Source organism: Prionailurus bengalensis, chromosome E3 (genome assembly GCF_016509475.1).
Source record: "Prionailurus bengalensis isolate Pbe53 chromosome E3, Fcat_Pben_1.1_paternal_pri, whole genome shotgun sequence".
NCBI classification, from domain to species: Eukaryota; Metazoa; Chordata; class Mammalia; order Carnivora; family Felidae; genus Prionailurus; species Prionailurus bengalensis.
In genome coordinates, this window is record NC_057357.1 from 16558954 (window position 1) to 16586537 (window position 27584).

Below are 27584 nucleotides of genomic sequence, written 5' to 3' on the forward strand. Positions count from 1 at the left end.
ACATTTCAGAAAGGGCTCACCCTGGAAGATAACGGAAACCACGTTTGGCCAGTCGGCCACATGTGGGTCAAAGTAGATCAAGAAAAAAGGCAGTTATGTGCACTAAACCAGGGCTCTCTCGGTGCTGACACCCTCACGTGTATTGTTTTGTAATTTCCCACAGCTAACAGAAATGAGAACGTGTGTGCTTATTCTCAAGGACAGAGGAGTTAGAGCATTTTACACTACCCTCCTACCCAACAACTAACGGACAAGGAAAACACAAAGAGGAAAAAATAATTGGTGGTAGGAGGTTTGCAGAAGTTAATTAAAGACCTGAAATCCCCACCCCCTGTTGAATGAGAAGCTGCCTGGAGGCTATAGTCTCACCATAAAGGCCTGACTTGCCCACAGGACTGGTCAGTACTACAGTATGACCTCTCATAAGACTCTTCAAGACTAAGATACTATTGGATTACTTACAGTGAGGGACTGGCCAACCTGGCCACCTGCTTTTGTAAATAAAGACTGACTGGAACCCAGTCACACTCACTCATTTAGGTAACATCTGTGGTAGAGCTGAGTAGCTGCGACAGCCAGCAAAGCCTAGATGGTTTTCTGTCTGGCCCTTTACTTAAACAGTTTGCTAACGTCATCGATGCTAAATGTCTAAAACTTCAAAAATTAATGCTGCCACATTAATTTTAAAAAGAAAGTGAGTTTCAGAATGATACGAGCTGTTATTTACTTCCTCCATGTCACTCTCTTCCTTGAGATAATAATCGTTTTTACCTCCTAATACTGATGTGTGGATTAAAAGAGCTGATAGGTGGGGCGCCTGGCTGGCAGACAGTGCAACTCTTGATCTCAGGGTTGTGAGTTCAAGCCCCATGTTGAGCTTAGAGTTTAGTTTAAAAAAAAAAAAAAAAGATAAATAAGGGAGCTAATAGGTACAAAGCACTTCGAATGCTCCATAAATACTGGCTGTTGGTTAAGTACTATTGTACCAAACCTGTCCTAATGTAACATAATGTAGGCTGGTGGCTTGGGATACAATTCCCAGTGGAATTTACAATGTGCTGTAACTCTAAATAAATGACAGTACTATCAAACAATGGAATATTTTGCAGCTGTAAGGAAGGATGAAGACACTTAGTGGACGGCTATGGATATAAATGTATTAGTCAAGCAAAAAAGAAAGCAGAGTATATAGAACAGTATGTATAGCATCTGCCTTTTATATTTTAAAAGCAGGAAAATTAAGATAATATATTTGTATTTTCTTGGATATGCCTTGCGAAACTCTACAGCAACAACAAGCAGATACCAGTTGGGCATGAAAGGCAGTAGGAAGTGGGCAGAGGGGGATGAGGGGTGAGGTAGGCATTTCGCTGGACAGCATTTTAATTTTTTTTTTTTTACTTTTGAACTCATGAATGTATTACCTATGGAAAAACTAAAAATGCTGTCTCTCAAACACCTTAGAAGGGAGTGAAGATGATGTGCTCTGGAAAACTGTTAAATGAGCTCACATATATATGCCTTCAATGTGCCTCCAGACATTAAAAATGCATGTGAATGCACAAAATTGTGAACAGAAAAGATACAAAGGATACATATGATTTAAAAATATATATATAAGGAAATTTACAAATCAAATATTATAAATAGAAATTTGTTCCATCTCTATCTCCAAAAATTAACATAGTCAAAAGCATGTTTCGGGGTATTTTAATTTTGGCTTATATGTTTGGATTTATAGATTCTTCTTTAGAAATCCAAACAGAAAAAATAAATGGAATAAAAAATAAAAATCTCACTCCTGGCCTCCAACCACCAGACCCTTTCCTATGCATTCACATGCATATATGTAACATAAACTTGTATCTATTATACTATAATTTACTTTTTTCACTAACCTATGTCTTGATCCTTCCAGAATATACATGTAGACCTACTTTTTCCTTAAATGGCTACATAGTATTTTCTAGTATGGAGGTAACCTAATTTATTCAGCCATTACGTTTGAACGCTTCCAATTTTTTTGCTATTTTAAACTGTACTGCTGTGCATATCCTTGTGTATATTTTTGTATTTCTATAGGATATAGAACAGGGCAAACTTGATAAGGAATATTTAGAAAACTTAGATTCACAATTTGCCTCATAACAAATCAACTTCAGCTAGACAGAAGAGCAGAAAAGAGCTGGCAGATAATAGGGCAGAATATTAACAGTTGAAGCCCAAAGATAAAAATGGATAGATTTAACTCTAAAAACATAAAAAACTTTCGTATGATCAAAATTTACCAAACTAACATAAAAAAGGAAAAAGAATGGGTAAAATGTTTCTAACAAATATGGAAATGGACTATTATCAGGATCCCATCAACAAAAGTGACAATGTAAGGAAATTAAAATGTAATAATGGCTATACTTTGTAACTACTGAATTAGAAATTTAAACATTAAAAAAAATCTATGTGTTTTGACTCATCCATCTCATGTTTGGAAATTTATTTTGCAGAACTAATTCAAGGAGGGTGGTGTGTGTGAAGGGGTCTTTAAACGATGTTGATTACCACAGTGTTAATGAGCATAAAAAATTGAAACCTTGTTATCAACAACAACAAAAAACTGAAAAGGAGAAACAAAATAAGGATTCATATAAAATTAAGTAAAAAGAACAGAAAGCAATGGGAATAGTGGAGGTGTAAAGGTGATGAAATTATGCACATGGTTCACTGTTAGTGTTTTCTCAGTGTGTAATAGTTTTAAGTAACCACACAGTATATAAAGTAATAAGAAAAAAAGTTTCCAGGGAAGACTGGAGTAATAAGTTCTCTGATTGGGACTGTTTTTTCTGGACACTATGGGATGTTGCCATCCTTGATTAAACACCAACAGATACCAAGTTCAGCATTAGCATCATCAAAATCTTAGGGAGCCAAATTTTCACAACAGAAAAATGTACTGCAAACTAGTGGTTCTATCATTAACATGCTTTTATTTAATATAAAGACATTTCAGGGAAAAGACACAAAGTACTAAATGGAATACAACAAAACAAACTTATTTTTGTATTGCTGTATACTTACCAAGTAATAATTGTAGTATATAAAATATAAGTCCAAAGACACTGTTTGGCTGGTTTAATACACCATCCTTTCCAAAAATGGAACCCAAAAGACCAAATCCTCGACCCCATCTGTAAAATAAGGAAAACCAATAACCCTATTTTGAGTCCTCCTATTTTTAAAAATATAAAATTACTTGAGAATGCCATGCCAATACACCCATCTGAATCTCTAAGCTGCCTATTTCTATATATTCTCTTATGCAAAAGGTAGGATAAAGTACTCTTTTTCTTTTTAAATGTTTATTTATCTTGAGAGAGAGCGCACACACGCACGAGCAGGGAAGGACAGAGAGAGAGGGAATCCCAAGCAGGCTCCGCGCTGTCAGCATAGAGCCCAACGAGGGCTCAAACTCACAAACTGCAAGATCATGACCTGAGCCAAAGTTGGACGCTTAACTGACTGAGCCACCTAGGCACCCTCAAAGTACTCTTTCTCTGATGGCATTAGTATCTGCAGAGAAAGGGCTCTCTCAATTTAAGCCAGAGCCTCCTAGCAGCAGCACCACTCACATTTTGGGCTAAAGAATTCTTTTACAGTTGGGGGCGGTTCAGTGCACGACAGGGTGTTTAGCAGTATCCCTGGGCACTGCCCACTAGATGCTAGTAGTACAACCCGCCAGTTGTGACAACCAAAAATGTCTTAAGCCATTGCCAAATGTTCCTGGAGGGGGACAAAACCACCCCCATTGAAAGCCACTGACTTAAGCTGCCCTATTTCTTCATTCAAAGTCCGTAGATTGCAGTGTTGCTTCCTGACAAATTTCACCAGGATATGCAATAGGAAATGTATCTTGGGAACACATCTTTAAATGTAGAACAAGAGCAGAAACTATAGGCCCTTCCTAGAATCATACACACCTCAAGAGTAAAAAACTGACACACTATTTGTTCCATTGTTTTTATTTGCAGTTTAACCTCAAGTTTTGCATTTCACTTCGCATTTTCAGAATATTTTCCTATTTTTTAAAAAGATTACTTCTGATCTAATAAAATTTGATTCAAATATCAAACTAACATTTACTTTGGATGAAAACTTTTGAAGATAACTTTAACTACGAGCATGCTTTTTAAAATACCAGAAAGAAAACACTAATGGTTTTTTTTTTTTTAATTTTTTTTTTCAACGTTTATTTATTTATTTTTGGGACAGAGAGAGACAGAGCATGAAAGGGGGAGGGGCAGAGAGAGAGGGAGACACAGAATCGGAAACAGGCTCCAGGCTCTGAGTCATCAGCCCAGAGCCCGACGCGGGGCTCGAACCCACGGACCGCGAGATCGTGACCTGGCTGAAGTCGGACGCTTAACCGACTGCGCCACCCAGGCGCCCCAAAACACTAATGGTTTTAAGTCCATAGCAAAGCACTCAATAAAACCTAAACTTTGGTTTGGAAAACAAACTACCTGAAGACAAGGATAAATAAGTGATTCTTTATTTGTCACACTATTTTAAAAAATTTTTAATGTTTATTTTTGAGAGAAAGAGCGTGAGTGGGGAATGGCAGAAAGAGAGGGAGACACATATTTTTGAGAGAAAGAGCGTGAGTGGGGAATGGCAGAAAGAGAGGGAGACACAGAATCTAAAGCAGCCTCCAGGCACTGAGCTGTCAGCACACGACATGAACTCATGAACCGCAAAATCATGATCTGAGCCGAAGTCGGACGCTTAACTGACTGAGCCACCCAGGAGCCCCCATCACCCTATTTTAAAAATATATATATTTTTTACAAGCAAGTGAGAGCCCTGAAGATTTTTACTGTACAGAGTTACACACTTTGAAGAACACAAAATAATCTCCACGTTTTTGTATTCTTTCACACATCAAATACTCATTGTGCATGTTCTAGGTGCAGATAATGGGTCAGGCATTGGAATCCAAGAGAGTACCAGTCAGAAAAGGTGGTGCCCTTGTGGAACTCTTATTCCATTTAGGGAGGAGAAGTAGTGAACAGGTGAACAAATGACAAAGTTATCTTCAGAAATGGATGAAACCATTAACAGATATGTGGGAAAAGTGAGGCGGGAGATTATTCGAGACCAGAGCTTCTGAAAATTTAAAAGTGCATATGATCACTTTGGGGTCTCATCAACATGCAGGTTTTCCTTTAGCAGGTCTGTATTAGGGCCTAGGACTCTGTGTTTCCAAACAAAACAAAACAACTCCCAGCTCAAGCTTCTAGTCTGAGGACCACTCTCAGTACCACTCAGCTCTAGACGGAGAAGGGGTGGAGGGAGCTATTCTAGCTAGATGATCAGAGATGGCCTTTTCCAGGAACTAAAATCCTGAATGAATTAAATCCTGAATGATGAAAAGCAGCCAATCTCAAGAGGAACAGCAAGCACAAAGGCCTTGAGGCAGGAATGAGCGATGAGTGTCGTAAGGCCATCAAGGCTGACACAGCGATGAGGGAAGAATGGCAAGAGAATGAGGCACCCAGTCATTTACATCATTTATGGCCTTGTTTGTAGGCCATGATGAAGAGTTTGAATTTTATTCTAATTGCAATGGGAGGGCATTCAGTGGCTTTAAAATAGGAGAGTAATATAAGCTTATTTATGATCACTCTTGACTATTGTGTAAAAAACAAACTGCAGGAGAGCAAGAGCAGACGGAAGAAACTATATGCAATCAACTTCTTAGCCCCACTCATCTGAAGTAGGAATTCAAATGTAAATCACCACCTTTGGCAATGGAAATAATTGGGCAGACTGCCAAAATTATAACCAGCAAACAGAATTTTTATATATTCCAAACACTGATCTCTAATTATTCACATAGGATCATGTCGATCTTTTTCCTGAAAACAATGCAGAAATCCATAGAATGAATATATTGGCTTATCACAGTAATACGTATAAGGTTTAAAAATCAAATAACACTGAAAGTCTTACAGAATAGACACCCCATACTCCAGCCCTCTCCGCACACAGTTCTGACCCCAAGAGGCAACGATTTTGGTATCTTTTAACCTTTTTTCCCTATTTAATTCCACATTTCTAAATAATATGCTTACATGGCTATTTCTTGACTTCTGGATTCTAAATATCTTCTGATTTTCTAATACGGTAGACCAGAATGTTGCTTTAAAGAAACATTTTATTGTGGAAAGCGTTAAATGTACAGACGCAAAGTTAACAGAACAATCCATGTAATAATCTCATCACCCGGCTTCAAAATTAAACCTCTTTTGTTTCATTTCCACCTCTACCCACACACCACTCATGATGATTTTTAGTTACTTTTTAAATTTTAATGCACAAATCTTAACTTTTCTGTAATTAAAAAAAAAATTTTTTTTAATGTTTATTTATTTTTGAGACAGAGAGAGACAGAGCATGAACGGGGGAAGGTCAGAGAGAGGGAGACACAGAATCCGAAACAGGCTCCAGGCTCTGAGCTGTCAGCACAGAGCCCGACGCGGGGCTCGAACTCATGGACCACGAAATCATGACCTGAGCCAAAGTCGGCCACTTAACCGATTGAGCCATGCAGGTGCCCCAACTTTTCTGTAATTTTGATGAATGGAACACCTGACTACTCCTAGATATATCTGAGTAGTCCTGGTATACTAATTCTGGTATACTTACTAATAGTGTGAAAGGAGAATTTAAGTACCTTTCCTAAACAAACAAACAAACAAAACCCAAACATTCCAACACCAGAGAGTCTTCCCATCTCCCCAATTAAGTTGTTAGTTCCTTCCTGTCGATCCACACTCCTCTTTACCACAAGCAGTAAGTACCTGGCTATCTAGGTAGGAATCCAACCTCAAAACCAAAATTAGATCTCTGGTCTTCCTGATCACACTGCTACGCCATTTCCCTCACGTCACATTAAGTTATAAAGTACAATTACCGTTCTAGCATTTTCAACCAAACAGAACGATCACTTAATTACTTGATGAATATAATAAAGTTTAATAAACTTTGATGAACGATGGAATAAGTGTTAGCAAGTCAACTCACAAAGTAGACTGACATTATGTAAGATTATTTTCCTTGGAAAGGTCAATGAGAACAGATTTTCATAAATGACACTTAAAACTGCTAAGGGTGGTTGTAATTTAAAAACTTCTTAGTGAATTTTTTTCAAGTTGGGACATTTGAAAATACTGAGTTTTCCCCCACTTCTAAAAGCTATATGGAACTATATGAGATACATTTTATGTGCTAACTTTATTCCTGGCTTTATCTTAATTTCTAACCATTTTCTCCTTGTCCCATCTATAATCACAATTCTATTATTTTACTTATCCCAGACCTGCCCCAAGTAATTTATGGAAGGAGGTGGGATATTAACCAATTGAGAAAAAAAAAATGTTCTCATTTTTTTTTAAATGATGATCTTTTTGGTCATTAAAAAAATATATTTTAATGTTTATTTATTTTTGAGAGAGAGAGAGAGACCAGAGCACAAGCAGGGGAGCGGCAGAGACAGAGGAAGACAGAATCCAAAGCAGGCTCCAGGTTCTGAGCGGTCAGCACAGAGCCTGACGTGGGGCTCAAACTCACAGACCGCGAGATCATGACCTAAGCTGAAGTCGAATGCTTAACCGACTGAGCCACCCAGGCACCCCTTGTTGGTCATTTTTTATTAAGTTTTTAATTTTAATTCCAGTGTAGTTAACATACAGTGTTATATTAGTTTCAAGTGTACAATATAGTGATACAACACTTCCATACATTACCCAGTGCTCATCACAACTGTACTCTTTAATCCCTATCACCTATTTTGCCCAATCCCCCCCACCCCCTGCCTTCCCTCTGACAATCAGTTTGTTCTCTATAGTTAAGAGTCTGTTTCTTGGTTTGTCTTTTTCCCTTTGCTCATTTTTTTTGTTTCTTAAATTCTACATGAGTGAAATCATATAGTATTTGTCTTTCTCTGGTCTATTTCACTTAGCATTATACTCTCTAGCCCCACTCATGTTGTTGCAAATGGCAAGATTTCATTCTTTTTTTATGGCTGAGTAATATTCCATTTTATACACACACACACACACACACACACACACACACACACACACCACATCTTCCTTATCCACTCATCTGTCGATGGACACTTGGGCTGCTTCCATATCTTGGCTATTGTAAGTAATGCTGCTATAAACATAGGGGTACGTGTATCCCTTTTAATTATTATTTTTGTATTCTTTGGGTAAAAACCCAGTAGGGCAGTTGCTGGATCTTAGGGCAGTTCTATTTTTAACTTTTTGAGGAACCTCCATACTGTTTTCCACAGTGGCTGCACCAGTTTGCATTCCCACCAACTGTGCAAGAGGGTTCCTTTTTCCCCACATCCTGGCCAAAAGCTGGTTCTTGTGTTTTTTATTTTAGCCATTCTGACAGTGATATCTCACTGTAGTTTTGATTTGCACTTCCCTGATGAGTGATGTTAAGCATCTTTTCATGTGTCTGTTGGCCATCTGTATTCCTTCTTTGGAGAAATGTCTGTTCATGTCTTCTGCTCATTTTTTAAATTGGATTATTTATTTCTTGGGTGTTGAGTTGTATAAATCCTTTATTTATTTTGGATACTAACCTTTTATTGATGTCATTTGCAGATATTTTCTCCCATTCATTAGGTTGCCTTTTAGTTTTGTTGGCTGTTTCCTTTGCTGCGCAGAAGATTTTTTTTTTTTTAGAAGATTTTTATTTTGATGAAGTTTAGTTTTGCTTTTATTTACCTTGCCTCAGAAGACCTATCTAGAAAAATGTTGCCACAGCTGATGTCAGAGACATCACTGCCTGTGCTCTCTTCTACAATTTTATAGTTTCAGGACTCACATGTAGCTCTTTGATCCATTTTGAGTTGACTTTTGTGTATGGTGTAAGAAAGTGGTCCAGTTTCATTCTTTTGCATGTAGCTATCCAGTTTTCCCAACACCATTTGTTGAAGAACCTGTCTTTTCCCCATTGTATATTTTTTCCTCCTTTGTCAAAAACTGACCATGTAATTTGTGGGTTTATTTCTGGGTCTTCTGTTCTATGGATCTATGTGTCTATCTTAATCCAGTACCATACTGTTTTGATCACTACAGCTTTGTAATGTACTTTAAAGTCTTGAATTGTGATACCTTCAGTTTTTTCTTTTTCAAGGTTCCTTTGGCTATTTGGGGTCTTTTTTTTAAATTATTTCTTAGCAGTGTGGAGGTTCCTCAGAAAATTAAAAATAGACCTACCCTATGACCCAGCAATAGCACTGCTAGGAATTTATCCAAGGGATACAGGAGCACTGATGCATAGGGCCACTTGTACCCCAATGTTCATAGCAGCACTCTCAACAATAGCCAAATTATGGAAAGAGCCTAAATGTCCATCAACTGATGAATGGATAAAGAAATTGTGGTTTATATACACAATGGAATATTACATGGCAATGAGAAAAAATGAAATATGGCCTTTTGTAGCAACGTGGATGGAACTGGAGAGTGTGATGCTAAGTGAAATAAGCCATACAGAGAAAGACAGATACCATATGGTCTCACTCTTATGTGGATCCTGAGAAACTTAACAGGAACCCATGGGGGAGGGGAAGGAAAAAAAAAAAAAAAGAGGTTAGAATGGGAGAGAGCCAAAGCATAAGAGACTGTTAAAAACTGGGAACAAACTGAGGGTGGATGGGGGGTGCGAGGGAGGAGAGGGTGGGTGATGGGTATTGAGGAGGGCACCTTTTGGGATGAGCACTGGGTGTTGTATGGAAACCAATTTGTCAATAAATTTCAGAAAAAAAAAAAAAATAAAAAAATAAAATTATTTCTTAATGTTTATTTATTTTGGGGGACAGAGAGAGAGGGAGACAGAGGATCTGAGGTGGGCTCTGTGCTGACAGCAGAGAGCCCAATGTGGGGCTCAAACTCATGAACAGCAAGATCATGACCTGAGCTGAACTCAAGTGCTTAACCAACTGAGCCACCTGGGTGCCCTGGGGTCTTCTATGGTCCCATACAAATTTTAGGATTACATTCACAAGTTTTAAACTTCTGATGACTTTTATTTATTTGCTTATTTATATATTGGAAATCATTTGCTTTTTTCTTTGGTATTTAAATTTTGTAATGTGTGATAATTTTGCTTTTACCATTATATTTTAACAATACAATTTAATAATAACAATTGAAAAATTCTCTTTATACAACAAATACATAGATATTTGAGTTCTAAGTATGTGTAGTAAATTTAATCACCAAATTTCCACATGGAGAGACCTCCATTTCAGCAATACTTCCTGCCTCCTGACCCATCCCCTCACTTATCTCTTGCTAGGCTGGTAGCAAAAACTTGTTTGATTGATCAGTTTACAAGAAGGAACTGGGCATCTGTAGATCAGACCCTTCTGGATTCCTTCTTTGGGATCTATCTGAACAAAGCTGCATCCAAGACTAAACTTTTTTTTTTTTAATGTTTATTTTTGAGAGAGAGAGAGAGAGAGAGAGAGAGAGAGAGAGAGAGCACAAGCAGGGGAGGGGCAGAGACAGAGGGAGACACAGAATTCAAAGCAGGCTCCAGGCTCTGAGCTGTCAGCACAGAGTCTGATGTGGGACTTGAATCCATGGACTGCAAGATCATGACCCAAGCCGAAGTTGGATGTTTAACCAACTGAGCCACCCAGGCGCTCCTATTTTTTTAAATTGTGGTAAAACACACACACACACACACACACACACGCACGCACACACACATTAAATTTACCACCTTAACCATCTTTAAGTGCACAGTTCAGCAATGTTAAATATGCTTGCATTGTTGTGAAACATCTCCAGAACCTTTTTATCCTGCAAAACTGAAGCAACTCTGCTTTTCTCTCTCCTCCCAGTCCCTGGCAACCACCTTTTCATTTTGTTTCTATGAATCTGACTACCTTACTTTAGATACCTCATATAAGTGAAATCCCACAGTACCTGGCTTTATGTGACTGCTTATTTCATTTAGTACAGTTCCTTCAAGGTTCATACATGTAGCATGTGACACGATTTCTTTGCTTTTTAAATAAAAGGCTGACTAATATGCCACTTTCTGTGTATACCATACTTTCTTTATCCATTCGTCCATTCAGCGACACTGGGTTGCTTCCACCTCTTGCCATATAAAGCTTGTTTGCTATTTTTTTTTTCTGGTACCCCAAACAATTACAACTGCTCTGGTAATTTTTCACCCATTCCTCTGACAGAAACAAGCCCTCTTGATAGTAAAGTTTCAGGTAAAGCCCAATGTCCAAGCACATCAAAGATGAGGCCCTTCAACAAGAGCTAGGACATCCTCTCCTACCATTTTGTTGTGATAGTTAACAGCATGGTTCATGGGAGGAAGATGACCCTGGGTGAAGATTAAAAAAAAAAAAAAAAAAAGAAGATATTTCTCTCATTCTAAAATCATGGGTTATGATACATCATCAACTTAGTAACAATTTTTCAGAGGAAAAGGTACCATATAAATATCTACATTCATCCAGATGTTAAAGCTAAATAACAATGGAACACAAAAATCAGAGAAACAAAGAAGTTAATGTCTGGGTTTAGAAAATCTTTGTCAAAGTTTCTTTTGAGGAAATGACCAGCTTGTACCAGGGAAGGTCCTCATTCCCAACCCACTGTGGACACGAGGTGTGGAACAAAACTTAAAATTTTTTCAGGATGAAAGGTCTGTTTTTTCACATTATCTCAAGAACCCAAAAGGGTCAAAAACCACTAAAAAGGAAAAATGGATCCTGGAAAACGCACAACAGTGGGCTAATCCTTGTATGGGCCTAGCATGGTATCTGGTAATACCATATGTGAAAAAAATACTTGTGATTACTACTATAAAAATTTCTGAGGAACTTGACGGAAGACTTGTATTCTCATTTGGTAAGATTTTTTAAATTTGTTTTCATGATATTAGTTTTCTGATCTTGGAGTCACCCTTCTCAGAGGCAAGCACTTTCAACTCATTTTAGTGGTTTCTTTGGTATTTACCCAGAAATTTCTTTGTATACACATTCAAATGATCTTTTCAGATAATCTATTCAATGATGCAGCAAGCCACAGAGAAATACAGTCCATACCACGGTCTGGCCTTTGGCTTTCACGACACTGCTTAGTGTGTGGTTCTCCACAATCTTTGTTTTACTGTTGTCTCCGTAATTCAGCTGCTGCGGCGCTTCCTTATATTCTCAGCCAGCAAGCTTCCTTCACATTTCTTCCCTCCACCCCCAAGGTGAAGTCTTACGGTGACCATATTATTTATTTATGTAAAATTTAACAACTCTTTGAACTCTGTCAGTATTTTAATTAGGATTATTGTTGCTTTCTCTTCGTCATCTGGTTACATTTACACAGGTTTTGAATGGTCCACCCCATCCCTTATTTTCCCATAAGCCCTGGGAAATGTACTTTTTAAATGTACTTTTGATCAAAGTATCATTTACATATAGAAAACTACCCACAAGTGTATTAAACTTAATTTCCAGGAGTCTCCACTCCCATTTTCTTTTATTTGATGTTAAGTCACTTTTAAGCAATAAATTCCTAGTCCTGGTATTTTTAAGGTTCAATTCCATAGGAAATGCATTTTTTTCAGTAACATATTATATCAGAAATTCTATTAAAACTATAATTACATTTCTTTTTGTGCACAAATTGCTTTTCCTGGAGTTAATAATTCATTCTTATTTTTTCTTTTTCTATGCCACCATCATTAATTTTCCAAAATCCTTCTGAGCAATATTATCCTTTTTTTTGACACCCTAACATGTTTTTTATTTTTTAAGTTTTAAAAAAACTTATTTGGAAATATTTTCAAACTTATAAGAAGTCACAAAAATAAAAATAGAACAAAGAACACCCATATATTCTTTAGAAAGACTCACCTACTGTTATTTTACCCCGTTTGCTTTTTTATTCCATCTCCCTCTCCTTCTCTCTACACATACACACACATACTGACTGTCATCCTAACTTCCAATCTCTTCCCTACCTCAAACCTTCTTAGATCTTCCTTTTGCCCTTGGTTAATCACTTGTTTTGGTGAAACAATCTTTTAGTAGCTTCCCTGAGAAAATATTACACTGGAGGTAACATTTCTGAGATGTGGAGCCTTAAAATATCTTTCTTCTACCATCAGAGTGGATTGGTAGTTTTGGGGGTATATAATTATAAATTAAAAATAATTTTCCCTCAGGAGTTTTAAAGCCATTGTCCTTGAAAAACCTGCTGCCGTTCTGACCCTTGAATATGTCCTGTTTTTCTTCCTTTATGAGACTTTAAAGAAACTTCTTTTTAATCCTACTGATCTAAAAAATTTTTTTAAAGTTTATTTATTTTTGATAGAGAGAGATAGAGCACGAATGGGGGAGGAGCAGAGAGAGAAGGAGACACAGAATCCTAAGCAGGCTCCAGGCTCTGAGCTGTCAGCACAGAGCCTGCCTGATGTGGGGCTCGAACTCACCAACTGTGAGATCATGACCTGAGCCGAAGTCGGACGCTTAGCCAACTGAGCCATCCAGGTGCCCCTAATCCTGATGTTCTAAAATTTCACAGGGGCACCTGGGTGGCTCAGTCAGTTGAGCATCTGACTTCAGCTCAGGTCATGATCTCACAGTTGGTGAGCTCAAGCCCCGTATCGGGCTCTGTGCTGACAGCTCAGAGCCTGCAGCCTGCTTCGGATTCTGTGTCTTCTCCTGTCTCTGCCCCTTCCCATGCTCATACTCTGTCTCTCTCTCTCTCTCTCTCTCAATAATAAATATACATTAAAAATTTTTTTTTAATTTCACAAAGGATGTGCCTTGATATAGGTCTTAAGTTGTTCATTGTGAAGGGTCCTTGGTAGGCCCTTTGAATGTACAAATTCATGTTTTTCAATGCCAGAAATTTTGCACATATTACCACTTAGCCAAATGTTGGACTTCTTAAACTGAACCTCTAGGGTTTTTTGTTTACCCCTTTCTTTTATTTTCCATCTCTTTTTCCTTTTACTCCATTTTCTTGGAGATTAACATGATGTAACTCTTCCAAGTCTTCTATTAAATTCACTTATTAAACTTACTGCTACCATATGTTTAATTTCTAAGTGTTCTCTCCTATGATTATTCGTTTACATAAATAGAATCTTCTTTGTTTAAAGATACCACTTATTTCTTAGATCTAATGAGATAAAACCATCCATTTTTATTTTAGGTTTACTTCTTGGCAGCTTCATTTAGTTTCTTCTGAGTTCCTTGGTGTCATCTCTCATATTGGAGACTTTTCTCAAATGTATGAGGATCCTTAACTGTCAATTCACTTGTAAGACCAAGGCATTAAAAATATGAATGTCAATTCTAGCCCTGGACAGAATACAATATGGCTATTCCAGCCTCTCTCTCTCTTCCCTACTGATTACAACTAAAAAATGAACAGAATACAGAAAGCAACTACCTGAGGATCCTAAAAAGTAAAAATAGCCAGTGGATAGAGAAGAAAGGTCAAAACTCGAATAAAAACTAGAACGGTGGAATTTTCTGAGGGTTTTTCCTCCTTTACCTTCTTCTTTTGAACCGAGGGTGGTATAAGTTGTGGAACTGTCCATGGGAAGAGATAATAAAAAAGCCCCACTTTCTGGCCAAAGGATGAGTAAAAGGGACCCATGTGAGTTAGAGAATGTGGGAGCTACCAAGTTTGTTTTCACATTTAATTTTTCCCTCCTGGTCTTGCCTAAAGGGAAGCAAGAGAACTGTACCTCAGGCATGGTTTGAGATACCTTGAATTCTGAGAGAAAAGCCTCTCTCTGTCTGGAAAAAGTAAGAAAAGGGGCCCCTGTGGTCTTAAGTATGTGGGAGGAATCCTGTAATTTTTCTCTTTTCTCTCATGGCTTTACCCCAAGGGTGAAGTCAGTCACGTGGAACCGTATAACAGTAAGAAGGGCTAAAGCTCTCTGTGAGAAACCTGTCTTTTTAGCAGGAGGAATTGTGAAAGGGGCCACTGGGAGTCAGAGATTAGGAAGAGAATCCCAGCAAAGAGCAAGCCAAATAAGGGACCCTTAATTCTTTTTTTTTTTTTTTAATTTTTTTTTAACATTTATTTATTTTTGGGACAGAGAGAGACACAGCATGAACGGGGGAGGGGCAGAGAGAGAGGGAGACACAGAATCGGAAGCAGGCTCCAGGCTCTGAGCCATCAGCCCAGAGCCCGATGCGGGGCTCGAACTCGCGGAACGCGAGATCGTGACCTGAGCTGAAGTCGGGCGCTCAACCGACTGAGCCACCCAGGCGCCCCAGGGACCCTTAATTCTGAAGAGGAATTAACAGAAGTCCCAGAATCATCCTTGAGATGCAGCATGGAACAGATCCAAAGAATCATAGCAAAGTCTTTGAGAACTAAACTACTGTATAAACCACCACTCAAGGTGCAGACTAACTGACTACTGAGTGTGGCATGTGAAGGGAAACTCAACCGGGAGAACACGGAAAGCATCGTCTATAGTGGGAGAGACAGAATCCGTAGTCTTAATCTGATTGAGTTAATTGCCAAAACAAACATCAACATCTCAGAAGATCTTTAACAGGACCCAAAGTCTAACAAAATAATATTCAAAATACACTTAAAATAACATGCCAAAATGACATAACGTACAAAGAATTTAAAAAAAGTGACTAACTCTCAAGGAGAAAAAATAATTAATAGATGTCAAGCCTAAAATAACACAGGTATTACCAGTATAAGATTTAAAACACTTACATCTATATTCTACAAGGTGAAAGTAACCAGAAATGACTAGAAAGGTAAAAGTTCTCAGCAGAGAAGGAATCACTAGAAAAGGTCTAACAGTCATGTCATGGAAATCTAGAAGAGACTGAGGTGCACACACACAAAGAAATACTGGTAAAAACTCCACAAATTTAGCCAAATATAAACATTTATAGACTTGACAAACTGGGTAAACATGAAAAAGTTGATAAATTCAAAGAACATCACACCCAGACACATCATAAACTGCTAAAAACCAAAGATTGAGGGGAGAAACTCCTGAAAGCATCCAGAGAAAAATAATACATTACCTTAAAGGAACAATAATTCAGGAGACACTGAAGGCATCCTTTTTTTTATTAAGATTTTATTTTTAAGTAATCTCTACACCCAACGTGGGGCTCAAACTGACAACCCCGAGATCAAGGGTCACAAGTGCCACCTACTGAGGCAGCCAGAAGCCCATGACACCAAAGCATCTTTAAAGTACTGAAACAAAAAGAACTACCAACCAAAAATTCTATATCCAGCAAGAGCATCTTTCAGGGATCGAGGATAATTGAAGACATTTCAGAAGCAGGAAACTAAAAGAATTTATTAACCACACACTTGTACTAAGAAAAATGCTAAAAGCAGTTCTTTACATTGAGGGACAAGGATACGAGAGGGAAACACGGGAACTTCAGAAATTAAAGAGGGGAGAACAGAAATGGTATATATTTGGGTAAACACAATAGATTATTAGTCTCCTTATGAGTTCTTTAAAATATGTAAGACTATTGAAAACAAATGTTATAACATTGTTGGGGCGGGGGGTTCAATATATGTAGATGAAACACACATGACAACTATAACAAATGGGACAATAAAGGTCCCTTTATAGATGTTAAAATTTCCATATTCTCCTTGGTTGTTAAATACTAAATCTAAACAGAATATGAAAGATTATGTATATCATAATCTCTACAACTACCACTAAAAAATAATTCAACTAAAAAATAATTCAGAGATATAAACAAAAAGCCTATTGTGAAGTTAAAATGAAATATAAAAACATCCAGATATCCAAAAAAAGATAAGAAATCGGGAATGGATGAGCAAAACGAGAGAGGGTACAAAGAGGGGGGAAAAAAAAAGGTAGACCTAAATCTAAACATATCAAATATTAAATTAAAACTAAACAGTCTGGGGGCGCCTGGGTGGCTCAGTTGGTTAAGTGTCTGACTTCAGCTCAGGTCACAATCTCATGGTCCGTGAGTTCGAGCCCTGCGTCAGGCTCTGGGCTGATGGCTCAAAGCCTGGAGCCTGCTTCCGATTCTGTGTCTCCCTCTCTCTCTGCCCCTCCCCCGTTCATGCTCTGTCTCTCTCTGTCCCAAAAATAAATAAACGTTAAAAAAAAAAAATTTTTTTTAAAAACTAAACAGTCTGAACACATCAATTATTATGTTGTACACCTGAAACTAATATAATGTTATATATGTCAATTATACCTCAATAAAAAAAAAAATCATCCTCCCACCAAATCAAAAGACAGGCATTGTCAAAGTGAATTCAAGAACAAAAAAGGACTGAGTATATGCTGCCAATAAGAAAATCACTTAAATATAACACAGGTTAAAACTAAAAAGATAAAAAAGATATGTCATACAAACAGGAATCTAGAAAAATCTAGAAAGCTAGATTCAAAAGGTTAAAAATGGTAAAGTTTGTGTTATGTATATTTTACCATGAAGGGGGGAAAAAAAACCTAGAGTGGCTATATTAACATAAAAAAAAAAAGTAGTCTTCAGAACAAGGGAACTTATCAGGGTATAAAAAGAGTATATAATGTTAAAAGTGTCAATTTAACCAAGATGACAAAACAATCCTAAATGTGTAAGCATCTAATAAGAGAGCTCCAAAATACAGCAGTGATAGAACTGTAATAATAAATAAATAAATTCATAATTATACTTAGAGACTTCAACAAATCTCTCAGTAAGTGATTGAACAAACAGAAAATCAGAAAGGATATAGAAGACCTGAATAGAAAATCAACCAACCTGATTTGACTTTTATAGAACATTCCACCCAACAGTAGAATACATGTTCTTTTCAAATACACATAGAACATTCACCAAGGTAAACCATACTGTAAACAAAACATAAACAAACATTGTAAACAAACTTGAATAAATTTAAAATGACTGAATCCATAGAAAGTATATCCTCTGACCATAGTGGGAATTAAACTAGAAATCAGTACAGAAATATACCTGAAAAATGTCACCAATTATTTGGAAATTAACTCACTTCTAAAAACAAAAATCCACAGATCAAAAAGTCTTAAGGAAATTAGAAAATATTTTGAACCCAATGAAAACATAACATATCAAAAGCACTGGTATGCAGCTAAAGTAGTGCTTAGAGAGAAATTTGTAGGATTAAAAGAAGGAAGGAAAAAAAACTAGGGCAAAAATCAATGAAATTAAAGACAGAAAACCAGGAAGACTGGGGCGCCTGGGTGGCTCAGTCAGTTGAGCGTCTGACTCAGGTCATGATCTCACGGTCTGTGAGTTCGAGCCCTGCGTCGGGCTCTGTGCTAACAGCTCAAAGCCTGGAGCCTGTTTCAGATTCTGTGTCTCCCTCTCTCTCTACCCACTCCCCAGCTCATGCTCTCTTTCTCTGTCAAAAATAAGTAAACATTAAAAAAAAAAATTAAAAAAACCCAGGAAGACTAAATGAAATCAAAAGCTGATTCTCTGATAGAAAAAAAAAAACTAAAAAACAAAAAACTGATAAACCACTAGCTACAGTTCATAAAAGGAAAAAGAGAGAGACAAGGAAAGAGAGAGATATATACACAGACACAAAATATCAGATATGAAAGAGAGGATATCATTACAGACAGGTATAGACATTAAAAGGATAAGGGAATACTACTCTATGCGCATAAATTTGACAATTTACAAATAGAGCAATACTTTGAAATTCACAAATCCTAAAACTCACTCAAGAAAAAACAGAATCTGAATGGTTCTACTAATAGTTTAAAATCTTTCCTCGAAACAAAAACTCCAGGTCTAAATGGTTTCACTGGCAAATTCTAGATAATATAGAAGGAAGGAATAATACTAAATTCGATACAATCTCTTCCAGAAAACAGAAGAGAATGGGACACTTCTCAACTTCATTAATTTGAGGCAAGCATTGCCTTGACATCAAAACCAGACAAAAACATTACAAGAAATATTAAAAGAAACAAAACTGCCATAGACCTGAATCACTCATGAAAACAGACACAAAAATCCTCAACAAAATATTATAAATCAAATCCAGCAATACACAGAAGGGATAATGGGAGCACCTGGCTGGCTCAGTTGGTAGAGCATGCAACTCTTGACCTCAGGGTTGTGAGTTCAAGCCCCACGTTGGATGTGGAGCCTATTAAAAAAAATAATAATAATGAATCATGGAATCTACCCCCAAAACCAAGAGCACACTGTATACGCTGTATGTTAGCCAACTTGACAAATTATATATAAAAAAAATAAAATAAAATAAAAAGAAGGGATAATGTATCATGACCAAATGGGATTAATTCTGAAAATGCAAGGCTGGTTCAACATTGAAAAACCTATCAATGTGTTTCATCATATTAACAGACTAAAGAAGAAAAATCACATGAGGATTTCAATAGATGCAGATAATGCATTTGCTAAGCTACAACATCCATTCATGATTTAAAAAAATGTTCAGCAACTGAGAAGGGATTTGCTTTGACCAAATAAAGGTTATTTAAATATATTTAAAAAAAAAATCCCTACAGCTAACATCACATTCAACGGGGATAGACTAAATTCTTTCTTTCTTTCTTTTTTTTTTTTAACGTTTATTTATTTTTGAGACAGAGAGAGACAAAGCATGAACGGGGGAGGGTCAGAGAGAGGGAGACACAGAATCCAAAACAGGCTCCAGGCTCTGAGCTGTCAGCACAGAGCCCGACGCGGGGCTCGAACTCACGGACCCGGAGATCATGACCTGGGCCGAAGTCGGCCGCCTAACCGACTAAGCCACCCCGGCGCCCCCTAAATTCTTTCTAAGATCAGGAACAAAAGCAAAGTCTGCTCTCACCACTCCTTTTCAACATTGTGCAGAAGTCCTAGTCAGTACAATTATGGAAGAAAATAAAAGTCACACAGATTAGAAAGTTAGAAATAAAATTCTACCTGCAGGCCACATGACTGTCTACATGGAATCCTAAGCGAGAGGATAAATATACAAAAAGATGATAGACCAAATACAAAAATAGAACTCTGACCTACAAACTCTGCAGCAACTAGTTGAGGAAGCCAAACCACAACTTCTAGAGCTATTGACTGATTCCAAACATCCAGGACTTGATCAATAATTGTCAGCTTCTCTAATTTTTGCCTCCACTTCCAATTTAGGACCAACCAGAGAAAACCAAATACGCTCCCTTAACCAATCACATAGGATGCCCCACTGCTAGTCAGGCAAGCTTCCAGCTTCCCCATACCAACAACTTCCAACAAGGACAACCTGAAGCTTTCTTTTTCATTAAAAAGCTTTTATATTTTCCTTTTAGATTCCCTTTTGAGTCTGTACCAAATGGAAGTAATGGTGGCTGACACCTTACTTGTTCTCATTTGGGTGTCTTCATGGATAGTATGTTAATTCTCCTCAGACTGATCTATAGAATCAATGCAATTCTAATCAAAATGCCAGTGAGATTTTTTCTGTAGATAGTTACAAAAATTTATACAGAGAGGTAAAGGAACTAGAAGAGCCAAAGCATTTTTGAAAAAAAGTGTAGGGGCGCCTGGGTGGCTCAGTTGGTTGAGTGCCCAACTTCGGCTCAGGGCATGATGTCATGATTTGTGGGTTCGAGCCCCACATCGGGCTCTGTGCTGACAGTGCAGAGCCTGGAGCATGCTTCAGATTCTGTCTCCCTCTCTCTCTGCCCCTCCCCCACTCGTGCTGACCTTCTCTCTCTCTCTCTCTCTCTTAAAAATAAACATTTAGGGGCGCCTGGGTGGCGCAGTCGGTTAAGCGTCCGACTTCAGCCAGGTCGCGATCTCGCGGTCTGTGAGTTCGAGCCCCGCGTCCGGCTCTGGGCTGATGGCTCAGAGCCTGGAGCCTGTTTCCGACTCTGTGTCTCCCTCTCTCTCTGCCCCTCCCCCGTTCATGCTCTGTCTCTCTCTGTCCCAAAAATAAATAAACGTTGAAAAAAATTAAAAAAAAAAACATTTAAAAAAATTGTTTAAGAAAAAAATATAGCTGTAGAATACATATTAATTTCAAGATATTCTAAAGCTATAGTAATCAAGACAGTACTGGCAAACAGGTAGATACAGATCAGCAAAGCAGAATACAGAGCTCAGAAAGACACAATTGATGTTTTTGTTTTTTTCACAATTGAGGTTTTTAACTAAAGTACAAAAACAACTTAATGAAGAAAAAAATCTTCAACAAATGGTGCTGGGATTATTAAACATGGATATGTGAAGGAAGGAAGGAAGGAAGGAAGGAAGGAAGGAAAAGAATGAAAAGAAAAGAAAAGAAAAGAAAGAAAAGAAAAGAAGGGAAAGAAAAGGAAAGAAAAGAGAGGAAGAAAGAACTTGAACCCATTATCTCATACCTTAAGCATAATTCACAACAGAGAAAATTACCGAAGTGGACTTCGAAACTTAAAACAGTTGGTCTTGAAGATAGTGTCAAGAAAATGAAAAAATAAACTAGAGACTGGGAGAATATACTTGAAAATTACATATCAGGTAAAGAACTTTTATCCAGAATATATAAAGATCGCTAAAATCTCAACCATGAGAAAACAAACAACTCAATCAAAAAAGAAAAAGCAAAAGATTTAAATAAAAACATCACCAGATATATAGAGATGGCACACAAACATATGGAAAGATGTTCAGCATCTTCAGTCATTAAAGAAATGCAAATTAAAAATCTAATGACACACTACTACATACATAGCTACCAGAATGGCAAATAAACAAAATATAACAAAACTAAGCATACACATTTAAGTGCCAATGAGGATGTGAAGCAACTGGAACTCATACATTTGTTGATGGTCATGTAAAATGGTACAGCTGTTTTGGAAAAGAAATGATTCGTTTCTTATGAAGTTAAACATACATGTGTCCTATGACCCAGCAATCCTGCCTGTTCATCCATGAGAAATGAACACTTATGCTCACTCAAAAATTTGTTTGCAAATGTTTATGGTAACTTTATTTATAATTGCCAAAAATTGGAAACAACGCAATTGTCCTTCAACAGATAAATGGTTGAACAAACCAATCACTCAATATCACTCAATAATAAAATGAAAGGATATATGCAACATATATCCATGTTGTATATGCAACAACCTGGATGAAACTGCAAATACATTATAATAAGTTAACAAAATGAGACTCAAAGACTGGGTACTGTAAAATTCACTTAAATGATATTCTGGAAAAGGTAAAACTATAAAGACAGAGAAGAGATAAATGTCTGCCAGGGATTAGGGATGGAGAAGTGTGGACCTCAATAGGGAACTGTTCTGATGCGATGGGACTGGTGGGCACCTGGCTGTGTGCATCTGTTTAAACTCAACAAAGTGTAAGCAAAATAGGGAATTTCACTGTATGTAAGTTTAAATTAATTCAGTTCGAAAGGCAGAATGGAATTTCTATTATTGGATGTGGTTTTGTCAACATTATATGTTATCATAAGTAGACAATTAGGCAAAGAGCTATCAATTGTATCAGTAAGGGTCCCTGAATGTCAGTATCTGTACATATTTTACCTAGAAAATAAATTTCTGTACAAAATAAAAATTCCACCAGTCTCCTACTGCTAGAGGTAGGGATGTTCTTACAGCTGTGTCTACTTTCCTATTCTTTCTGTCCTTGTAGTTTTATACAATTTCTTTTATTCCTTTATTCTCATTTTCTTGGGGGTTCCTGAGGGTTCAGAGATAAACACGTGCATAAAAGCTATTATGTTTACCTGGAAATTACTCATATTTTATCAAATACATATGTGCCAAGCAGGTGGTATCTGAAGCAGTAGGTAGGAATTGTGAAGTTGGACAGAGAACACATGAATCAGAGTATCTACCCCCAAGAAGCTTAGTCTTTAAAGAATGGGGAAAAGTCATATTCAGAAACACAGAAATACTGTAAAGTACCTATGTATCTAAGTGAAGAGAGCTTAATTCTGCTTAAGAGGGTTAATAGGTAATTGGTACACAGCAGAGATTGATTGGGGTGGGTGGGTGTCAGAACTGAAAGATAAGACCAGTTAGGAGACTGCTGTGTCCATGAAATGTGAAGGTCTGAACTAGGACAAAGAGCACAAAAGATGAACTCAAAAGAAATTCAGAAAGAAAAATGGACAGATTTGACAACAGAATTGTGAGGGAGTAATGACTGGATAGATGGTGAGGCCACTCATGAGACAACACAGGAGGAAGAACAGTGGATGACTGAGTTAGGTTTTTGTTTTTTAATGTTTATTTATTTATGTTGAGAGAAAGAGGAGAGAGACAGAGAGAGAAAGAGAGAGAGAGAATCCCAAGCAGGCTCCTCACCGTCAGTGCAGAGCCCAACACAGGGCTCAAACTCATGAACCGTGAGATAATAACCTGAGCCAATATCAAGAGCTGGTCGCTTAACTGACTGAGGCACCCAGGCGCCCTGGAGTTATTTTTAACATGTTGAGTTTACACATATCTCTGAGCCACACAGATAGTTGTGTTTAATAAGAGGCCCAAAATAAAAATCTAAATATTTATAAATGGGTTTAAACTGTGGATTTAGCAGTGTGGTTCTAAAAACAATAGCCATGAAAAAGATAGCTCAGGGAGAGTAGTTTTTTAAATGTTTATTTATTTTTGAGAGAGAGAGAGGGAGACAGAGTGTGAGTAGGGGAGGGACAGAGAGAGGGAGACACAGAATCCAAGCAGGCTCCAGGCTCTGACCTGTCAGCCCAGAGCCCGACGCCCGGCTTGAACTCACAAACCTCAAAATCACTACTTTAGCCAAGTAAGACACTCAACTGAGCCACCCAGTCGCCCCAAATGTTTATTTATTTTTGAGAGAGAGACAGTGCGAGGGAGCGAGAACGAGCACAAGCAGAGGAGGGGCAGACACAGAATCTGAAGCAGGCTCCAGGCTGAGCTGTCAGAGCAGAGCCCAACACAGGACTTGAACCCATGAACTGTGAGATCGTGACCTGAGCCAAAGTCAGATGCTTAACCAAGTGAGCCACCCAGGTACCCTGGGAGAGTATTTAGAAAAAGATTATATAGCGAAGGAGTCCATGAGGGTGACTGAAAACTGGCTAGCGCAATAGGAGAACCAGGAGAGAGTAAGAGGAGTGAATGAAAGAGAATTTAAGGAAGAAAACAGTCTTCAATATCAAATCCCAAGGAAAAGATTAGTAAGATACAAAGTGAAAAGTACCTCCTAGATTTGGCAATTAAGCTAGTGATTAACCATGACTTAAAAGAGTGGGCAGGTCTTAGGGGTGCCTGGAGGGCCAACTCTTGATTTTGGCTCGGGTCAGGATCTCATGATCATGAGATCAAGCCCCACATCTGGCTCTGTGCTGGGTGTGGAGCCTGCCTAAGATTCTTTCTCTCTTTCTCTCCCCCTCTGCCCTCTCCCCACCCCCCAAAAAAAGAATGGGTAGGTCTTTTTTTTTTTTTTAATACTTATTTTTGAGAGAGAGAGAGAGAGAGAGAGAGTGAGCGAGTACAAGCGGGGGGTGGTGACAAGGAAGGGGTAGGGAGGGGAGGGCAGAGAGAGAGGGAGACACAGAATCTGAAGCAGGCTCCAGGCTCTGAGCTGTCAGCACAGAGCTCGATCGATGCAGGGTTCAAACTCACGAACCCGAGATCATACCTGAGCCGAATTCGGATGCTTAACTGACCGAGCCACCCAGGTGCAACATCACTTTAATGTTGGTATGCCCAATTCCAATGTGGGGCAGGGGGCTTCTTATCCCCCACAAAACCAAGCAATTCTTGAACACAAGCAAGCAAGCTGTCTGAGAATTCAACTCAATTCCATCACTACGTGGAGATTCCAGATTCCATAGATTAAAGGCTAAGTCCTACAAGACCACCTCCAACCTCAACTTCAGAGGCCAGCTGCCAGCCCCAGCAGCTCTCTGAACCCAGTCGTTCTTGATTTTTAATGGAGGCTTCATTACATAGACTAGCCCAAAAAACTCCAAAACCAAACACCAGAATTGATTAATCTAAAAGGAGAAAGAAATCAGTGGGAGAAAAAGAAATCGTGAGATATTATTTTTAAATCCAAATATACCAGTAATTAAATTAACCATGTGAAAGGTCTATTAAAATATCTGCTAAAACCACTATTATCAAAACTTGTGGGATTTAGCTAACAGTACATATAGAATTTTTAACCATAAATGCATGCATTAGTGATCTAAATATGAATCTCAACCAATTAGAAAAATAAAAGCAAATTAAACCTTCCCAAAGTAAAAGAAACTAATATAAACAGTCAATGAAATAGAAATAAGTATAATGGCACAAATCAAAGATTAATAAAAGGAATCAATGCCTAGAAAGACCCATCTTTAATTAAAAAAAGAGAAAAACAATTTCAAGAATGAGAAAAAGCACACCATTTACAGAAGCTACTTAATGTTCATTTTTCAGATCCCAGCTTTTGACCCTTGACGGGGGAAAAGCCTCCCCACCCCTCCTGTCAGCTTCCTAGGGTTTTTACTCTCATACAACCAAGCTCCTTCCTTGAGAGCTTTTCTTGGATTCTGCACATACATTTATGTGCTATTACTGTGTCTCCCATGAGTCTATGCTCCATGAGAGGGATCCCTCACTGTGACCCACAGTCTAGCAAGTGTACAGTCATTTATTTAACAAATACTGAGTGCCCACCATGTGCCTGGTACTATTTTAGGGGCTCAGAATACAACAAACAAAACAGACAAAATTCTATGCCTTACATTTTCATGGAAGGAGTGGCAAGCAAACAAGTAAAATACATATGTCGGATGGGGAGAAACAGAAACAAGGCAGGGAAAGGGGAGTGTGGGGCTGAAAAAATTACGTTTAAAATTTAAATAGTCAGTGAGGTGAGAAAGCAAACTATGCCCACCTGGCAAGTTTGAAGAACAGTCAAGAAAGCATGGATGGAACAAACTGGAGGGGAGAGCAACAGGAGACCAGGAAAGACAAGGAAGAAGCAAGCAATAGGAGACAAAGTCAAAAAACATCAGGGCAAGGGTAGCAGCAGATCATACAGGATGTTTAGGCCATTATTATGACTTTAGCTTTTACTCTCAATGAAATTTGTGGGTGTGGCCACTGTTTATATTAATTTTTTTTTACTGTTTATTTATTTTTGAGAGAGAGAAAGAGAAAGAGAGTGTGAGTAGGAGAGGGGCAGCGAGAGAGAGACACAGAATCCGAAGCAGGCTCCAGGCTCTGAGCTGTGATCACAGATCCCCGTATGGGACTTGAATTCATGAGCCGAAGTCAGACACTTAACAGACTGAGCCGCCCAGGTGCCCTGCCGCTGTTTATAATTTAAAAGGATCACTCTGGCTGCAGTGTTGAAAACAGTCTGAGGGACAAAGGTGGAAATCAGGAGTCCAGTTATGAGGCTACTACAATAATCCCCCAAAAAGACCATGGTGAGAAATGGTTATAGGCCTCACATAAATTTTGAAGGTACAGAGAGCCACACAAGACTTGCTCACAAATTGCATGTGCAGTGTGAGATAAGGAAAATGGTCTAAGATGATACCAAGGGTTCAACTTGAGCAGTTGAAAACAGAAGTTGGTATTTTCTGAGCTGGTAAAGAGAAGGCTTTGGAGAGACAGAGAATTGAGGGAGAATTCAGTTTTGGACACATTAAGTTTAAACTGCCCTTTATGTATCCAAGTGATGAGATGTCAGATAGGCAATTAGAGGAGTCTGCAGTTTAAACTAGAGATAAAAATTTGAGAGTTGTCAGCACATGGGTGATATTTAAAGTCATGACACTGAATGACATCACCAAGTACCCTTTGACAAATGACTCAATTCATCAATCAATGACTAATAAACAAATGACGTGGCCCTCTGAGCTGTCAAGGATCAAACAGTTTTGTTGAATTTTGGGGACTTGAACTTCAGTTGGAGTGAAACCACAACTATGGGGCTTGTTGTGGTTTTTTTTGTTTTTTTTTTTTTAAAGAAGAATCTTCTCAAATATCACCTCCAAGGGGAAAAAAAATGTATAGCCAACATCAGGGCAAGGCAAGTTTCCTCAGTTTCCTCTTACTTGTTCTCCAAAGTTGGTAGATTTCCTATTTGACACCATGTTACCTGCATTCTAACATGCATTCTATATATACCTTGAAATGGATGCTGTACCTATCTTATCAAATCCTAGGGGTATCCCAACCATTCATTTTGATGGGTATTAATTGGAAATCAACCTGGGCCATCAGAAACCTATGGCCTGGGCTCAATCAGGTTAAGTGTCCAACTTCGGCTCAGGTCGTGATCTCACAGTTCGTGGGTTCGGGCCCTGCATCGGGCTCTGTGCTGACAGCTCAGAGCCTGGAGCCAGCTTCGGATTCTGTGTCTCCCTCTCTCTCTGCCCCTCCCCTGCTTGTGATCTCTCTCTCTCTCTCTCTCTCTCTCTCTCTCTCAAAAATAAATTTAAAAAAAAAAGAAATCTATGCCTTTGGACAACATTGTCCATCCTGTGTAA

General features: G+C 38.2%; 1 protein-coding gene across 1 annotated transcript in view; it reads right to left on the bottom strand.

Annotated features, from left to right (window-relative positions):
* VKORC1L1 (vitamin K epoxide reductase complex subunit 1 like 1) overlaps window positions 1-27584 on the bottom strand; it is a 65166-nt gene that overhangs the window by 4442 nt on the left and 33140 nt on the right. Inside the window, exon 2 of the mRNA XM_043559905.1 lies at window positions 3076-3185. Coding sequence (XP_043415840.1) covers window positions 3076-3185 — 110 coding nt within the window. The remainder of the gene's footprint in view (window positions 1-3075; window positions 3186-27584) is intronic.